Source organism: Crocuta crocuta, unplaced genomic scaffold (genome assembly GCF_008692635.1).
Source record: "Crocuta crocuta isolate KB4526 unplaced genomic scaffold, BGI_CrCroc_1.0 scaffold318, whole genome shotgun sequence".
NCBI lineage: Eukaryota > Metazoa > Chordata > Mammalia > Carnivora > Hyaenidae > Crocuta > Crocuta crocuta.
The window spans coordinates 3,520,549-3,538,958 of NW_027531425.1; the positions used below are offsets into that span (position 1 = coordinate 3,520,549).

Below are 18,410 nucleotides of genomic sequence, written 5' to 3' on the forward strand. Positions count from 1 at the left end.
CAAAGACAGACATTCCACACCATCTCTTAGGTATGGAAAGAGACCTATTTATAATCAAACTGTTCTGCCTTGTGCCTTCTTTTGCTTTCTCCTACTAGAATCCAAGTCTATCTTGCATGGTGTGCATTGACTGAGGTCTGATTAACTTACTGACAAATCATGTTCATTTATTGACTTTTTCATTCCTGAAATGCGGGACTTCATTTGAAAATGTGTTAGTTTCCTCTTTGTAAATGTCTAATCTGTTGGGTAGGATTTTAGCTACATCTTCAGCTTTAAGTTGGCAGGCCAGCAGTGTAGACTCTGGCGTTTAAATGTCTAATCTGCTGGGTAGGATTTTAGCTACATCTTCAGCTTTAAATTGGCAGGCCAGCAGTGTAGACTCTGGCTGTTGCCTCTACAGTGAAGAAACAGTGTTTCTTTTTACTAAAACAAAGAAATTAGGATTTTACCAGGTATCTGTCTTAGCCATTACATATATATCAAAGCATGCTAACCCTTTCCACCGATCTATTCTTACAAGAATGACATGCGATTAACCTTTTTTCATTTAGATTGGTTTGGAAGCACTATGAAGCTATTTATGCCCTGTCATCACATCCAAGAAAGTTCTCAGATACGTTAACAGTATAGTATGGCTGTATGTACCGTATGGCCTCCACTGAGGAGGCTGATATAAAAAAATGAACGCTTAAAAAGAAAAAATCGGTTAGCACCACCAAGCAGCCATCAGGTTTCTGCATGTGAAATGGTGGATTCCACAGGATTTTGAAGAGGCCTAAACGAATGCCTCCACAGATGCCGGCATGTAGAGGAAGCCAACGCAAAGGGCGCTCCAACCTGTGCTCGCCCTACCCGCTCTTGTCCCTACGGGCATGCTGGAAGATGTTTCCCACAGACAGCCACGTAGGAAGCTGATGAATGATGCTGGTGTCGGCCTGCCTGGAGTAACTAAAAGCAAGTATCACAGTCTGTTTATCATTTTTTTTAAAGGCCATGTTAAGATTTGTGTTATCAATTGACTTGGGGGTGAACTTAACAAAGAAAAGTTTGGGTGATGAGTGATCCAGTAGACATCAGGGTAGACAATGTGCCTACATCCAGATATCAGAGGAAGTAGGACTTTTTTTGTAAAGTTTATTTTGTTCATTTTAAGGAGAGGGAGGGGAAGAGAGAAAGGGAGAGAGCAGTTAGTGCAAACCTGCACGTTAGTGCAGAGCCTAATGCAGGGCTCAATCTCACAAACTCTGAGATCATGACCTCAGCTGAAATCCAGAGTCGGATGCTTAACCTACTGAGCTACCCATGTGCCCTGAAAGTAGGACTTTTTAAAAAAATTTTTTTCTTTCTTTATTTTTGAGAGGGAGAGACAGAGCAAGCAGGGGAGGGGCAAAGAGAGATGGAGAGAGAGAATCCCAAGCAAGCTCTGCAATGTCAGTGTGGAGCCTGATGTGGGGCCTGAATTCACAAACCATGGGATCATGACCTGAGCCAAAATCAAGAGTAGGCTGCTTAATTGACTGAGCCTCCCAGGGAGCCCGCAAAAGTAGGACTTCTTAATCCTTGATCTTTCCTCAGTACTTCTGACATCCTTTTCCCACCCCCTGCTTTTAGCTGACTTTTGGAGCTATCTGGAATCCTTGGGTTTTTTAAATTATTGTTTTCAAGGGCTACCTTAGCTATGTCCTGGGAAGGTCAACCCAACCAATAGAGGAGAATATATAGACCTCATGGAGATGTGGATGCAGTAGAGGTAGCACATTACCATAATACAATATCATTTCAAGGAAGGAAAACAACTGGGATTTCTAAAGACTATGGTATTCTCAATGATAGAAATTAGCTTGAGTATTCCTATAGGGCTGAAAGGCAAGCCAGCTTAAAAGTATACAGGATTTAGAGCTCAGTCCCCCAGCTTCTGATAAAATGACTTAGGTTTTTAGATCGTACTTTCTCATTTTCACTGGTGGTATACCTCTAGAAACTATTGTTTTGCTTGGCTTCTTGATATTCTAGATAATCTGGTATTTGATGAAAAAACACTGGTTAGATTTAGGGAGAGAAAAGTTTACGTTTCTTGGGTGAAAGGAACAGAGCTGCTGAATTGGTAGAGACTTAACTTCATTTTCCCTTTTCATCTTGCTGTCAGTCAAACTAAGCAGAGTTCACTGTTACCCTGACACTGCTTCTCATTCTAAAAGGCTGACTACCGTCCCTTCAGGGAGACTAGTGAGTGAATGGGGAGAGCTGGGGACAAGATAGAGTGGGGGGTTGCGTAAGTGGTCTCAGGGGAATGGTGAGCCAGGAAGTGACATCATAAGAGGTGAACAGAACACAGGCTAGGGAAATGAACAGTGAAGATTCTCCCAGAGAAGTTTCTAAGAAGTCGGTCTACTGGGCAGCAAATAAGAAGAGGTCCTACAACACAGGGATCAGGACCCCAGCCAAATCTAGGATCTTTTGGAAGCTAGGAATGTGAGTTCCTCTTACCTATGTTCTGGCAATAGCCCTATCTTTCGCTGTAGACTCTCTCTTTTTTTTTTTTTCCTTTAAAAAACAGAATAGTTACTCTTGTTCTACTCTTTCGGTAGGGTCTGAAGAGCTTATCTGTACATGATGACACCATACATTTCAGAGAAGACATGAGTTTTCTACCCTATTTGCAGGTTAACACACACACATATTATGTCACATGCTCTAGTCAGGAAGTCTTAGAAGGAACTTCTCTAAGTGTTTTAGTTGAAGATTCTTGCTCTACCTTCTACTAAAGACAAATGAATGATGGCTATTAAGGTGAGATTCGTCAGTGTGTCTGAACTAGATAAAAACTGTTCACAAAAGAAATTACTTTCACAGCTTTTATGGCTCAACTGGGGGCATTAGATATTGTGAATGAGACCCTGGAGCAGAAGAGACTAAAAGTTGCTCAGAAACCAGTATGAATACAGAAAAGAGATAAAAAGAATGATTAGCTAGATAGACCATAGTTTTTTAAAAATGCTCTAAACCCAAGAAGCAGGCCCTCTCCTTTCATGCCTCTTGAAATTCTCCCACAGTAATCTCATTGGTTGGGACCTGTTTCTAATAACAGAACAGAGTGAAGATCGCCAATAATTCAGATGGCAATCCTGGAAAGGGACAGGAACCAGGCCGGTTTTGATTTGTGAAATGTGTAGGGCTCTTACAACACCAGAGACTGACTTAGAAAAATCCCCACAAAAGCTTTTAACTTGAAAGTTATCGGGAGTTCAGGAAGGCACATAATTAAAACCAAACTCCTTTGACCAAGTTTAAAATAAAATTGTGGCTCTGGAAAGCTGGGCCCAAGGGAAAGGAATGAGCCCAAGTCACATATCTACTGCCAAGACTCAAACGGGTTTAACTTATGTTCCTTTGGAGTTAGGGCCTGACCCCACAGTGATGGGAAAAAATCTCCTATTTACATTTTCCCTGAGAGGGACTAAGTAGAAAGAACATTTTATATCATGTTCTCGTGCACTGGCTGAGCCAGGGGAAACAATTTGAGCTATTCTGGGATGGCCTACAGAGAGCCAGCCTTTCCCTTCAGTGTTCTCAGATTGATGACTGATGATGAACACGTCAAGGATGGGAGTGTGCCTGCAACACGGACATTTCAGATTTGTAGGGCTACTGCCCACCTATTCATGATCCGAGCTAACTGAAAAGTAATATATTCTATAGCTTTTTGAGTTTAAGAATCATTCTGGTTTCCTACATGTGCCTAGGAGAGACATAAAGGCTTTTTAGCTTTCTACCTTAAGGGGAGAATACCCTTTATAACTCAAACAGATGGGGTTCTTGAGAAACTTGAGAGTCTACTGGTGTCTAGCTTTGAAAGGGATCTTTCTGAGTCTATTGTTTCTGAGTCTCTATTTGGAGATCCTGCATAACTTGGAAATATAAAAGGGGGGAACAGAAATTTTCAAGATTTACATAGAGATATGAGAGTAGAGGTCAATGATGGTGAGGCCTGTATCAGGTTTTTTTCTCCACATCGAAAAAATGAGTAATTCCTTAATATCATAAAATATTTCAGTTGTATTAGATTTCTACTGCTGCTGTGACAAATTATAAAATGTAGTGGCTCAAAACATCCGTTTATGGTCTCACGGGTTTTGTAGGTCAGAAGTCCAGCACTGCTCTTCTGGGTTCCCTGCTCAGGTTTTCACCACACAGAAATCAAGGTGTCTGTTGGATGGGCTCTTATTTGGAGGCTCTTAAGATCATTCCAGGTATGGCAGAATCCAGTTCCTTGTGGCTGCAGGTCTTAGATCTCCATTTCCTTGCTGGCTGTCAGCGGTTGGCTCCTCACTGCTCCTAGAGGCGCTCCCATTCCTTCCCACGTGATCCCTTCCATCTTCAGGCCAACAGCGGCACACTGAGTCCTTTCCACACTTCAAATATCTCTGGCTTCCCCTTCTGTCATCAACCAAGAAAGCTCTCTGCTTTTAAGGGGTCATGCTATTAGATCAGGCCCACAAAGAAAAATCTCTCTGTCTTTTGGTCGATTGTGCCACATAACATAACCTTAGGAGAACTGTCTCACCATACTATACTATGGGCTCTGCAGAATAGGCCAGGACACCTCTGGGGAGTCATTTTAGAACTCCAACTACCACAAGGAGCCCCCTTTAAAAAAACATAGCCTCGTTTATAACTTCCTCAAAGGAAGAAATGTCAACAGTATATGGCCAATTAGTGACAGCTGGGTGATTATATGCATTCACAGTTAGAATAATGCTGAAGGCACAGACTTACGATGGAGAAAAGTGTGCATCCCTGTGAGCAGCTGTATGTGTGTTAGAGTATACTTCAAAGCAAAATTTAGCTTTTAAAAGTATTAAATTACATATAACTTTATCATATTATACTCCTCGATTTATCCTTCTGAATTACTTAATACATATGGAACAAAAATGAACAAGAAATGCAGTACTTAACATTCAGTTTATATCATAAATATTTCTGAAAAATATTGTTGCCAGATTGTGACTATCCAACTTAATATTTCATGTAGAACTGAGATGATGTAATGCCACCTCACATTACTATAGTACATCTCACTACATTTCAAGAGATAAAACATTGCTTATTAAATTATAGAAACAGACATCTTTGTTAAATCTATAAATTATGCTACCTAAATATTATTGGAATTTTACGGTTCTTATTATCTTTCTTTTTTTGTTTGTTTATTTAGTTTTGAGAGACAAAGAGAGAGCGTGCACACATATGTGCACGTACAAGCAGAGGAGTGGCAGAGACAGGGAGACAGAAAATCCCAAGCAGGTTCCACTCTGAAAGACATGGGCTCAACTGCATGAACCATGAGATCATGACCTGCGCTGAAATCAAGAGTCAGATGCTTAACTGACTGAGCCACCCAGGTGCTCCTGTAGTTCTTTTCTGCATATCTTTTCTTTGTTGATATTTCCAGCTATTGAAGAATTTCTAGATTTTTTGGAACTCACAAACCACACTTATTATGGAAGGAAATTTATGAATATACTAAGGCCTCCCTAAAATAACCAAGGCAAGCCATTTTATATTTAAGATAATTCACAAACTGTTAGGATTCGTGAATATGTCTGCAGGCTCAGGCCCCTTCTCTATCTAGCCTTTCACATGCAGCACAATACATATGATGAAAACGACCAACAAGAATGAGTAGCTCTAAAACCAGTGACTCTAGCACATGGGCCACATTTCTCACACTTAACACATATTTTTACTTTCCCCATAGCTCAAGTTTTAGGTCCTTACTGCTATGCACAGCGACCTGAAACTATGGCAGTCCATGAAATATGTTCAGAGGATTTTAAAAAAGCAGGCTTAGCAAACACATGGGAAGAGAACCCTGATCATTTCCCCCAATATTGTTAGGCATTGCATATAAACAGTCATAAATTTAGAAGTGTCTAAGTCAGTTTCCAGCTCTCAGCCTACTCCTCTGCTAAGGTTCTTCAACAGATGCTGTTACTGACCACCACTACACTTCTTTCAGGCATTAAGCTTTCCCTTCCCAAAGCCTGGGAAGAGATGGATTTTTTTTTTTTACATGGTAAATATCATCGTGTAGCGGCCTGGTTACGTAGCAGTTATTTTAAATTTGGTGAATCAAAACCTTTGCAAAGGGGTTAGTGAGGCTCTCCAGACCTCACATTTCAAGAGGAAATAAATACTTGGGAGCCTAAATAGCAATGAGGCAAAACTTTTACTTCTAAGTAGGCCCCACACAAGGTCAGGGCCTTCTTTTGTTCTTAACCTTTTCTTTTTCTGTCCCCACAGAAGCTCAATTTTAACTCACAGATGTTGGAGCTATAGATACACAAGCAAACTGAAATAAACAGATATCTGAATTGTCTTGGGAAGACCTACGGTTGACCTTCATTTCCGATATGGGGATTTCTAGTGTGTGCTCTGACTCCTTTCCAAGTATCAGCTCTGTGAGTGATACTTAGAGGAATAATATGGATATATGCAAGGGCACCTGGGTGGCCCAGTCGGTTAAGCATCCGATTCTCAATTTCGGCTTAGGTCTTGATCTCATAGTTCGTGAGGTCAAGCCCTACATCAGCGTGGAGCCTACTTGAGATTCTCTCTCTCTGCCCCTCCCCTGCTTGCATTCTCTAAACAAACAAACAAGTAAGTAAACTTAAAAAATTTTTTAAATGGGCATTTGCAGAATCGAAGCCATGGCTCTCTGATCTCAAAGATAAGCATATCCATAAAACAATGAGAGTGATGCAAGAAAGTGATCAAACACTAGACTTTCTGCTACATACAGCAAATAAAAAAGTAGGCAGAAAAGAGAGAGACCAGTACTCACTAGAGATATTCAGCAAGGCTTCATGGAAAGAAGAGGCCTAACTAGGTGGGCATGAAGAAAGACACTGTCATGACTGATTTATAAGAAGTCTGGCTCAAGATAGGACCTTGTTAGGGCCACAGTTATTGCAAAGTGCTACTGGAAGCTCTAAAAGATAAAGAACTGAAGCTTTTTTTGACTCCTCCACTAAATTTGATATTTTATACCCCTCATATGGATTTTAGCTCTTTAGATGCATAAGATTCTTTGGATTTATGGGACTAAATTTTGCTCCAAGAACAAGACAAGTATTTTGCAATGAAGAAATTTGGGAGAGAGGATATATTTGCAATTTGTTTGATTTTGGGCAGGAGAAGGGTCCCTCAGATAAGAAAAACTTCAGAAATTTAGGCTTTTTGAATTCAGGACTTGTTAAATTATAACAAAAGTATAAGCATATTTTGTGCCATCTGTTTAAAAATTACTTTACCAAGCAAATTAATAGCATAAGAGAAATGACCTCACTTAAAAGATCTATTTTTGAGCACTTATAATACATAGCCTTAGAGCAATTACTTACATACAGTTAATACACTCATTAAAAATTCTAGACTATATCCCTTTAAGGGTATAGCAGATCTTTGTTCCTTAGCAACAGTTTTATCATAAACACTTAAAAATAATAAAACTGTACTTATTTTGAGGTGATGCAAAATTCTTATTTTTACCAATTTACACTTATCTCTTCCCAAATTATGCTGTGAAGTTTCTCCTCTTTTTTTAAAAAAAGGTTTAATTATTACAATCTCTCTTCTCGAAACAGATTCAACAATCAGGGATAGTAATAAGAATTCAGGAGCTATTTAATGGAGACACTAGTTTTACTGGATTGGCTACACAGCTTACTGGTTAAATGCTCCAGCATTTATGAGTTAGGTGATCTTAGATAATTATTTAACTTTTCTCTGCCTCAGTGTCTCCATCAGTAAAGTGGGGGAAATGGTACCCAGTGTCTAATGTTATCAAAAACACTAAATGAGACAATAAATGTAAAGGCTTGGCACTGCACATGGCATATAGTAAATGTTCTATAAATATTAGCTATCGATATTCTACAGTTTTCTATGTTCTTCCATTCTCTCACATTCCTCTTTGGCCTCCTTGGCTCTGCCAATGCTTGTTGGCTGCAAGGGTAATAAGCTCGAACAAATTCCTTGGCACTTAAGCAAAGGGTTTTGATTATTTGTAGATTTGATTATCCAGGCTAATTCCTACCTACCCTTTTTAACCTACAGACATTTAAGGTCACCATTTTACTGTGTGGATAGTTATACTCTCTCTCGGATAACCAACCATGTGAAGTTAATAAGCAAAAAAGTATAATAACTCCTATATGAAAATGTTGCTTTCATAATGAACCATAAAGAATTTAAAGTCCAGACATACTCTTAGATCTTTATCTAATCACAGACATACTCTTAATATCTTTATCCAATCACTGAACTGGTAGAACCCCCTGTATTGTGTAACCAAAGATGGCTGTGCTGAGAACTAACTCCTGGTTAACTGTGATTTACTGAGTAACAAACAGGTTAAGAACAGAAACAAAAAAGGGCTGAAAAAGAATAAAAGGCAGATGAAAGTCAACTCTAGTTGCTTCCCTTGGGTCTTCTGATGATAACTGTCTGCTCACACAAATATTATGAGATTGAGAAAGAGATGTAAAAAACAATGCTAATAAATTGGGAATTTTTCAAAATTTGAAAAATCACCCCAGGTCACACAGCTGATTATGTACTGAAAATAAAACTAGAACCCTAAACTCTTAACTGACCCCAAAACGATCTCCTAAATTTCTGGATTCTTTGGGAACTAAAGCTTATCAACTGTAACACAGTTGACGACAAGGGCTCCAAACACACAATATATAATACCTGCTTTCCTGCATGTGACTCCAGGATAGGAAAAGCCATGAGAAGCCACATGCTCTATCTGCTTGTTGTTATTACCCCCACCTCCCCCACCCCAAGGTGTTATTCTCAGATTTTTCCTTCTGCTACAACTACTCCTTAGACAAGCTCACCACTCCCACGGCTTAATCATAAATATCAATGTTTTCAGCCCATAATATTCACCTGAGCGTTAGACCAATTACTTCCTGGATATTACTATCTAAATGTTCCAAAGTACCTCTAACTCAACATATCCAAGAGTGAAATCATTTCCCCACTTAACACCCTTTTTTCCCTCCCACATATGCCAACTAAGTTTTGTCATTCCCTCTTCTATGGAGTCACCTAAACCAGATCTCTGGGAGTTATCCTTGACTCTGCCTCTCACAGGCTCATCCTTACCCCCATTTTATTAATCCCCAAGTCTTGTCAATTCTACCTTCTAAACAGCTGAATGCTTCCCTGTACTGCCTGGAGAATGTCTCTGTTCAGGCCTTTATCATTTCTCAACCAGGAGTATAGCATTTGGGGCAACTGACTCAACCCCCAGGCCCTGCCTCTACAATCTAGCCTCCATAGATGCCAGAAATCTCTCTCAAATAAGCAATTCTGATCAGAGCAACTTTACTTCAACTTTTCAATCCTCTGTCTACAGGATAATTCCCCAAATCTTTAGAATGACATACTAAGAACCCATATAGCATGGCCCCTGCTATGTCTCCGACTTCATTTCCTATTATACCCCTAAATATATCTTGTGTTCTAGCCACAGGCTAATGCATTTGCCACTTGATTGATCTCCTAAAACAAAAACCACCCTGAACTTAATTTTCATTTTTATCTCCCCAGTTAGGCTGTCCATTTCTTGAAGGCAGGGACTATAACTTTCATTTCTGAATCCCAGTGTCTAGTATACATCCTATTGCATAGCAGATGCTCATAGAATGTTAATTGTGGGAACATTCAAAATAAAGTAGGTGGCCTTGATAAACATTTATCATGGAACAAGAAAACTGGAGGGCCAAGGGTAGAACAGGGTCTGCATCTCTGTGTTGTCACCTGGAAATTCCATGAAAGGAACAGATACCTTCAAAACTCCCAGTCTTTCTGATTGATAAACCATGACTTCAGATGCCATTTCATCCAGCTTCATGGAGAACATGGATTAACTAGTCTATTATCTACCTAAGATTCCAAACGGGGAAGCTTCTTTTGTTTCTATAGGTTCTACTACTCTTGCATAGAAGGTTCCTTGTTTACAGAATTACTGCTTTGACTTTTCTTGAGTAGAATTTAAAGAAAAAAAAGAAAGAAAACAGATACCCTAGTGGTTTTAATGAGAAAGAGAAAATTGGTTAACAGAGTGCATCCTTAATTAACTTTATTCACCCAAACAAACGTTTCTGATTCTATGACAATGGATTACAGAGTAAAGTTAAAAATGAATTCCAGATTGGTAGTGCCCATATGCAGTATGAGAAGTGGAAAGGATAAGATAATAAATACACTAAGGGCACCTGGGTGGCTCAGTCCATTAAGCAGCTGATTCTAGATTTTCTGGATTTCAACTCAGATCATGATCTCACGGTTCGTGGGTTTGAGCCCTGCCCTGGGCTCTGTGCTCACGGCATGGCACCTGCTTCAGATCCTGTCTACCTCTTTCAGCCTCTCTCTCTCTTTCAAAAATAAATAAGTGATAAAAATATTTTTGAAAAGATAATAAATACACTAAAGAACTGTTTGGTGTTTGCCACAGGAGAGGAGAAAGGTCATGCGAAGAATGACTATCGATGCTGACAGTCTGAAGGCTGAGAGGCAGAAGGAGCCTGTTAACTAGAGTGTCCACAGAGACAAGGTCGCATGAAAGCAGCAATCCTTCAACCCTCACTTGTTTATCAAATGTTCTCTGATTAGTTTGTAGAGCTGGTTATAAAACAAGGTTAACTGTTCTCTTTATTTATATTAATGGCTATAGTGAAAAACATTATATAAAATCTTTGTAGATTTTCAGTTGAGATATAAATCCTGAAGGAGTAGCAACCCAGATTAAAAGGGAAAATGCTACTAATTTTGTTTTACAGATGCAGGTCCAATCCTATTATTGTAAATACCAACCAGTTGAAGAAAATCTGTCTAATTAAAAGATTCCCAGGGTTCAGCTGCTGACCTACTTATTTTAAGACGATTCAATATAATTAATATCAACTAAGCAATACAATTTGGACATTCTTTAGTATTTTGTTATCTTTGGATATACCTGTATTGAAAAACATTTTGTTAAATTAGCAAATAATAATTTGAGAATATTGACCAATGATTACCTGGCTCTTGCTTTCAAGTTGATTTAAAACTGCTAAACCATCTAAATTGATTAATTTCTAAGTTAACAGAATTTATATACTTGAGACCCAATAATATAAACAGTGATTAAAAACCATGCGCTAGAGGGGCATCTGAGTAGCTTAGTCAGTTAAGCATATGACTTTCGCTCAGGTCATGATTTCATGGTTTGTGGGGTCGAGCCCTGCACTGGGCTCTGTGCTGACAGCTGAGAGCCTGGAGCCTCCTTCCAATTCTGTCTGGCCCTCTCTCTCTGCCCCTACCCTGCTCGTGCTCTCTGTCTCCACAAAATAAACAAACATTAAAAAAAAATCAGCTAGAGGTGTCTAATGTATTTGCAGTTCAGAATTTGTGTGTTTTTTTTTTTTTAAATACTGGAAAATAACATCAAAAGAAAGCTTTCCTACTATTGTGTTAACCTGGCACTTAAGGTGGTTGCTTCAGAGTATGAGAACAGAAGCCTTCAAAATCTCGTAAATAAATACCTGGTGTGGTTTCCATTAGAAATCTGAATGAATCTAAAAGTTGTTCTGCTTCCCCTGAGCAAGAAAATCAGAGATGAGTAGATCTGTTACTCAGGGAGCTTCCCAAATTTTGGAAACAAAAGAGATGTTGAACAAGTGTGAGCCTAGTGTGAAAGCAAAAGACTTGTTAATTTTCCTTATGGAAAGAGAGATGTATTTTTTCAAATTATTTTTTTAATATTAATTTATTTTTGAGAGAGAGATCAAGCAGGGGAGGGGCAGAGAAAGAGGGAGACACAGAATATAAAGCAGGCCCCAGGCTCTGAGTTGTCAGCAGAGCCTGATGTGGAGCCCAAACTCATGAACTATGTGATCATGACCTGAGCTGAAGTTAAACGCTTAACCAGCTGAGTCACCCAGGTGCCCTGAGAGGGATGTATTTTTAAAACTCATGTTTAACAGGTTTTAATTCAGTGAATGAAAAATATTATTTTGAAATAGAAACTAGAGAAAGTAAACAAAATCTTAGCTGGTAAGACACATACTATCTTCCATATATAAGTGATTTTTTTTATTAGGGAGGGTACTAGTTGTACAAACTCTAGGCAAGCATAGATTTTTATATGATGAAAATGGGCCCTAGGGGCACTCGAGTGGGTCAGTCGGTTAAGTGTCTGACTCTTGGTTTCGGCTCAGGTCATGATCTTACGGTTTTGTGAGTCTGAGTCCTACACTGGGCTCTGTGCTGACAGTGCAAAGCCTGCTTGGGATTCTCTCCCCCTTCCCCCTCCCCCGGCCCCGACCCCACTTGCGTGCTCTCTCTTGCTCTCAAAATAAATAAACTTAAAAAGGGGGGGCAGCTTACTGAGTTATAGAAACACTGAATTACACAACGTTAAAAGTATCAGAAGCTGCTGAGAGTTTAAAAGTAAAGGTAAGATCAGATAGTTTGAGTTTTCTAGTACTGACAAATTATCCTACTATTTGTTTCCTCAAGTTATGAATAATACCTGTCTGAGCTGCAGTTTATAGTTTGCCCATCAGGCTTCTTGAACATTTGACCAAGAGCAAGGTGTCCAAAATATTCTTCCCATGTGAATAGCCATCATTTAAAAATTTCCTTTGAGGGCATTTTCCTTATATGGAAGCACTTAATATTAAGTCTCTTTAACAACAGTGAAGAAAAAATCATAAATATTTATACACTGGCTCAAGACTTCAACCGTTTGTTTTGAAGAATGTTGGCTCCAGAAGCTATACCTCTTTGTGGAACTTCTAGGAGAAAACCAAAAGTTCACAAGCAAAGTTTGAGGAGAGTGAGAGTTGTTCTGATCTTAACTCCGAAATGCACAGACATTCCCCAGCATCTTTATTCAAGCATTTCTACCTCCGAGAGAAATACAGAGACCTGTAGCCCACAAGGTCTCAGGCTCTGTGGGGTCTGTGGTTTCATATGCTCTAACTAGGGTTTGAGAATCAAGCGTGGGAGATTCAGGATCGCCTGCCAACTCCCTCTCTTGGTCTGTAGCCGCTGCCTGCCTCATTCCTGCAATTTCAGTTTCCTGGGTCCTCATTATGTCTGAATTTTGGATTCCCACAGCTACCCAAGCTCTTAACTGTCATCTGTGACCCTAGCATGTCCTCAACTTTCAAATATATTTGATATGTAATCCAGTGTTATGGATAAATATGGGTTTTGGAGCCAAAGAGACTGGGCTCTACTGCTTACTGGCTGGCTGAGTGATGTGGGTAAGCCGATTTTCTTCCATGGACCTCAGTTTCCTCAGACATAAAATGGTCATAGCAACACCCACCTTTCAGTGTGGCTGAGGATTAAATGAGGTAACAAAAATGAAGCGGCAGTCAGTTAAATAACCAGGCATCAGAAGGCAGATGAGCACAACATCACCGCCACAACACTAGGTGTTAAAGAGCCCCACATACAGAATTAAGAGGAGGGATGGTCATAGCATTCAAAACTGGTTTGTAAGCAACACCCTAATTAGTCCGGACATGAGAGGAAACTAGGCTCCAGGGGAATCTTAGGAGATAAATCTTAGTCTTATAGCTCGTTCAGAGTGTCAACAGCTTCCAAATTAGTCTCACATATCTTTCACTCTCTCAGTAAAGACACAAGCAACATAATGGAACATGAATGATATGTGAAAATCAACACTCTCTATACTAGAGCCTCAGGCCATGTGGACCTGGAAGTTGGTTACACTAAGCAGATGCTATTATGGGAACCCACAGCCGCTGACCACTACAATTGGGAAGTAGTCTCTTATTAAGGCCATTCACATTTTGGTTTCCTGTAATCCAAATTTTCAAATTCTTTTTTTTCTTTTTTTTTAATGTTTTATTTATTTCTGAGAGAGAGAGAGAGAGAAAGAGAGAGAGAGAGACAGCATGAGCAGGGAAGGGTCAGAGAGAGAGGGAGTCACAGAATCCGAAGACAGGCTCCAGACTCTGAGCTAGCTGTCAGCACAGAGCCCGACGTGAGGCTCGAACCCACGAACTGTGAGATCATGACCTGAGCTGAAGTCAGACACTTAACCAACTGAGCCACCCAGGTGCCCCAAAATTTTCAAATTCTTTCCTACTGTGACCTCTTGTCTAAAATGTCAGGGATAGGGGAGATGGTGGAGGGAGGGTGGAAGGGGTGGATGGCAGCTGTTAGGAATGAGACAAGAAGAAAGTAGTCTTTAACAGTAAAGAAGAAGTGCATTCAAACAGAGAATAAGGGGGGGCGGGTGTTGTCACCAGAAAGATTTTGTTGCATGCCCATGAGCTGTCTCACACACTGCTCTGTGAATGGTGCTTATAGCCGTGAGCAAGTGCTAACAATGGGTTCTTTACACCAAAAGGTATTGCTGAATTTGGTAAGAAGGGGGGAAAAAAGGGAAATGCTAACTGAAGTAAAAGTGCTCCAAATTGTGGACCTCATTTGGCGACCACCAAAAAGCAGCCAACAGCTGCTGCGGAGGAAGCATTCTGTGGCTTCTTAGAAAAGAAAGGCACCAGACTAAGCGCTGAAGAAACTGTCCCAGGACTCAGTGATGGTGACACTGAAGCCTCCTAGTCCACTCACAAAAAGAACTTATGAATGAAACAGATCTTTAACAAACCCCTGAATATCCCTAGCTGATGTTCTAGACCGACATGCCACATACCAAATTTTACTCCACGGTAATTTGCCCCAGGAGAAAGACATTGAAAATGAATATAAAAGAAAGAAACACAATAGGCAATTCAGGTTTCTTGCAGAGTTTCCCCCCAACAGTTCCCCAAATAAGGAAGCTATGACCATCATACTTCTTATTCGGTACATACAGTAGAGCACAACCTTGTTCCCTAAGAAGGAGCTGCTACCTTGCCCACTACCTAATATGCCCATTAGGGCTTCTCATAGCTTGCTATTGGTAGCACTCCTTGCTTTTGTCAGTTTCCTACAGAGGAAGACACTAAATCAGATGCAAATCACTTGTACAGAAATATTCACTAGAGAAAAAAAAAATCTCAAATGGATCTGCTTCGGGTATTACAATCACTTCCACACAGCTAGTTGTCAATAGCCAAGAGTTATTTAGAACTTTAGAAGCACAAAGTTTCCTGAGGGTGACTGAGAAGTGAAGACTCCAAGTGTTTTTTTTTCTCCTCTCTCTATCACTCAATGGACACACAAAATAGGCAAAGGTATATACACTCTCTCGTATACACACCTCCACAAATGTTTAAGAGGAGCTTGCACATAACTGACGTTGAACATATACAGTTTCATGGCGATTTGGGAGCTTTTTCTCTGGAAATATAGTATTGACCCACAAACACCAGGAAATGGAGCAATTAAAAATAGCCACAGAAATTAAGAAAGGCCTGTAAGACATAGTGACAAGGACTCTAAAAAAAAAAATCTTACTGGCAGGCAGCTTACAACTAACTGATAGTTAAAAGCTAAAAGACAGAAACCGTAGTCTGGCATATTTATGTCTGCTTTTACTTAAGACTGCAGTAAGTATTATGAACCACAACCTCTTGCAGAAAAGCTAAAAGGGTCTTTACTTGCAAATTTTCTTTTCTCCTCTACTGATTCCCATATGCTCTGAAACGTCTTTGCTCTAAACCTCACTTCCCAAGTTACATATATGTTTTCTACCTGTGACACAACTAAGAACAGACATAAATAAAATGCTGCTTACTCGGAGCGTCTTGGCAGTCGGGGAGGGAGATGCTGGGGGAGAATCAGACTGAGACTTCCTATTCCGAGTGAATTCTTTACTTCGGGTATATAAGGAGGACATGGTTCCTCAGGATGTAGATGCACACACAGCTACTGGATTCTTCACACAAAGCTGAGAAAGTGCCCCTGCAGGTTACCCTCACAGAATCTCTCCTTGTTAGTTGATGCAAGAAGACTTTGGATAGAACTAAATAAAGGATAAAAGCCACCCTGTAAATTATAGTCTTGCGCTCTAAGCCAGTCCACAGTTAAACAGGGTCTGAGAGGCGTGCTCCATCAATATTTTCAGTTCAGCTTCAACCACAAGCGCCCAGGACTGGTGGCTTACGGTGAGGGTGCTGGGCTGAGCCACACCTTTTATGCCTAGATTGAGTCCTTGATTCTCCCAAAAGGACACTTCTTATCGAGACTTGCTCCCCAGTAAAACCTGAGTCTGGGTTCCCGATGACACCAGATTAAATCCCAGAGGAAAGATGACCTTGGATCCTGTCGGAGATGAGCCTGGGAGGAACTCCCATCGCTTTATCCAGAGGGAAGAAATAGAAATTCTCTGGAAATCATGCCGTTTTTCCTTAGCTGGACTCCACTGGGCTGGAAGGGGTTTAGAACTGCTGTGATAAATTCAGGTTAAACAACTTAAAATAAAAAACAAAAAACAAAAAACTACAAATAAGGAACCAAGAGTTTATGAGAAGGAAGCCGTCTGAGGAAGTGAAGTTTCCCTGAGTCCTCCCAGACGAAGCTGCTTTTACATATAAACACTCACAGTCATACACACATCTTTTCCCCTCCCCTCTTCTATTTTCTGACATTCCAAATCCCTATTCGCTCAGTGAGGAATGCTGGAGAAGAGCCAAGGGCAAAGATTCACTTTCAACTCAGAATTCGGGTTGCCACTTGCAGGAAGAAAAGAAAGCCTGCCAGCTTCTAGGAATAAAGGGAGGCTCTTTGGGGACAAGTTCAGGGGTAAAACCCACCACCCTTCTGGTCTCCACTGCTTCAGTTAGAGTGGGCAGCACTTTCAGCGACAGACTTCTCTGAGCAGTCTGCTAAACATGAGCTGGGGGCTTTTCCACTTCTCGATCTCTTAAGTAACAAAGTCCTGACAGACACATCAGTCAAAGCACCTTCAGGCCCTTTATGTCCCATTTTAATGACTTGTCATTCCTGCCGTACCACAAGGAAGCCCAGCAAACTGAAACCTTGGCCCACTGCAAAGGAAGCTCTCTGAATTATCACAGACTTGAATGGCTGAGTCTTTAAGTACACAGCTTACCCGTTTTCTAAAATGCCGCAATCAGGGAAGACTAAATAGGAAAGAGGTTACAGGTAAGGGAAAAGAAGCGGTCAGAAATGAAGAAAGAAAACAGAGACAGTATCAGAAATGCAAGACCACAGGACTGAGTTACCCACAGGCAAAATTAAGAGTTAAAATGAAAGGAATTTATTTGCTTGGTGTTGAAGGTTTTTGGATTTGGCCTTGAAACATCTCAAATTTAATCTTTTGCACTCTGTTGTCATCACTACCCTATCCAACATTTCTAGGCCAAATGCTTTCTAAGCCAATGGGTTTATCCCCAAAGTAACAACTCACTTCTCTCTGTGCTCTTGGAAACTCTATCCAGCCCTCCCTTTTTCTATATGAAATTTATACTTTTTCCTTCAAATCTTCCTAGCATGCCACTTTTTTCCTCTAATTATCTTGATATGTTCATTATTCTTATGACAAATTTTGTTAAGTTAAATGAAGGGAAGTGATCAGCTATTTGGGGGTTGGTCTAAGGAATACAGGTTGACAAGGGTTTATAAGAGGTCTTAGGGCACCTGGGTGGCTCAGTTGGTTTAGTGTCCTACCCTTGATTTTGGCTTGGGTCATGGTCCCAGAGTCGTCGGAGTGAGCACTGCAATGGGCTCAGTGCTAGGCATGGTGCCTGCTTGGGATTCTTTCTATTTTTCCCTCTGCCCCTCTTCCCCACTCATGTGCTCTCTCTCTTTAAAATAAAATAAAATAGGCCTTAATTCATTCCCAATCTAAAAACTTGTCGTGATCAATTCCACAACAAACCAGATTATACTGTGTCTGAAAGGTCAATTATTTTGGGAATTCAGATCTATGAATCTTACATTTTAGATCCCACTTATATAGTTAATCTCATCTGATAAGAATGAGTTTTTCTCTATTAGATCTCCTCACTTAGAAAAGAAATATTGATGTAAATCTAAATAGTAATATTCCCATAGCAAGCATGATTGACTAGGGAAGGATTAAGGAGGGATAGTTTTTCACTATCTAGAATGAAAGTTACCAGATTACATTATTCCTCAAAGAGATGGCAAGAACAAGTCTGATCAGTTTCCCGAACTGTTTCTGTAAGATTTATGCAATGATTTTATTTCTTATTTGCAACTGAAGAGGAAATGTAAAAGCCTGTTTTTCCCAATTATTATTCTTGTCTCTTTTCACTATCTTATATCTAATTCTAGGCAGTACTTAAAATAGTAAACTCTCTTATATTTTAAATATAATAATATTTATATTATNGGTCTAGTTAAGAGACTGGCTTTACATAGGCGAGTTGAGCAAG

At 40.0% G+C, this 18,410-nt stretch overlaps 1 protein-coding gene and 1 long non-coding RNA gene across 7 annotated transcripts in view; one reads left to right on the top strand and one right to left on the bottom strand.

Annotated features, from left to right (window-relative positions):
* The window catches only part of PPP1R12B (protein phosphatase 1 regulatory subunit 12B), a 203,499-nt gene that overhangs the window by 23,320 nt on the left and 161,769 nt on the right, over nt 1-18,410 (bottom strand). The window contains exon 1 of one of the 5 annotated variants that reach the window (XM_077772124.1): nt 15,785-16,486. The exons of the other annotated variants lie outside the window; for them this stretch is intronic. Coding sequence (XP_077628250.1) covers nt 15,785-15,886 — 102 coding nt within the window. The 5' untranslated portion in view covers nt 15,887-16,486. Of the gene's footprint in view, nt 1-15,784; nt 16,487-18,410 lie in introns of those variants that run through there. 5 annotated transcript variants of the gene reach the window in all.
* LOC144238327 (uncharacterized) lies at nt 2,376-10,743 on the top strand. 2 transcript variants are annotated; one of them, XR_013337081.1, is made up of 3 exons: nt 2,376-2,475; nt 4,143-4,253; nt 10,538-10,743. It is a non-coding gene; the product is annotated as an uncharacterized LOC144238327 (long non-coding RNA). The 2 variants fall into 2 exon arrangements; XR_013337080.1 differs by lacking the exon at nt 10,538-10,743 and adding an exon at nt 6,310-6,392.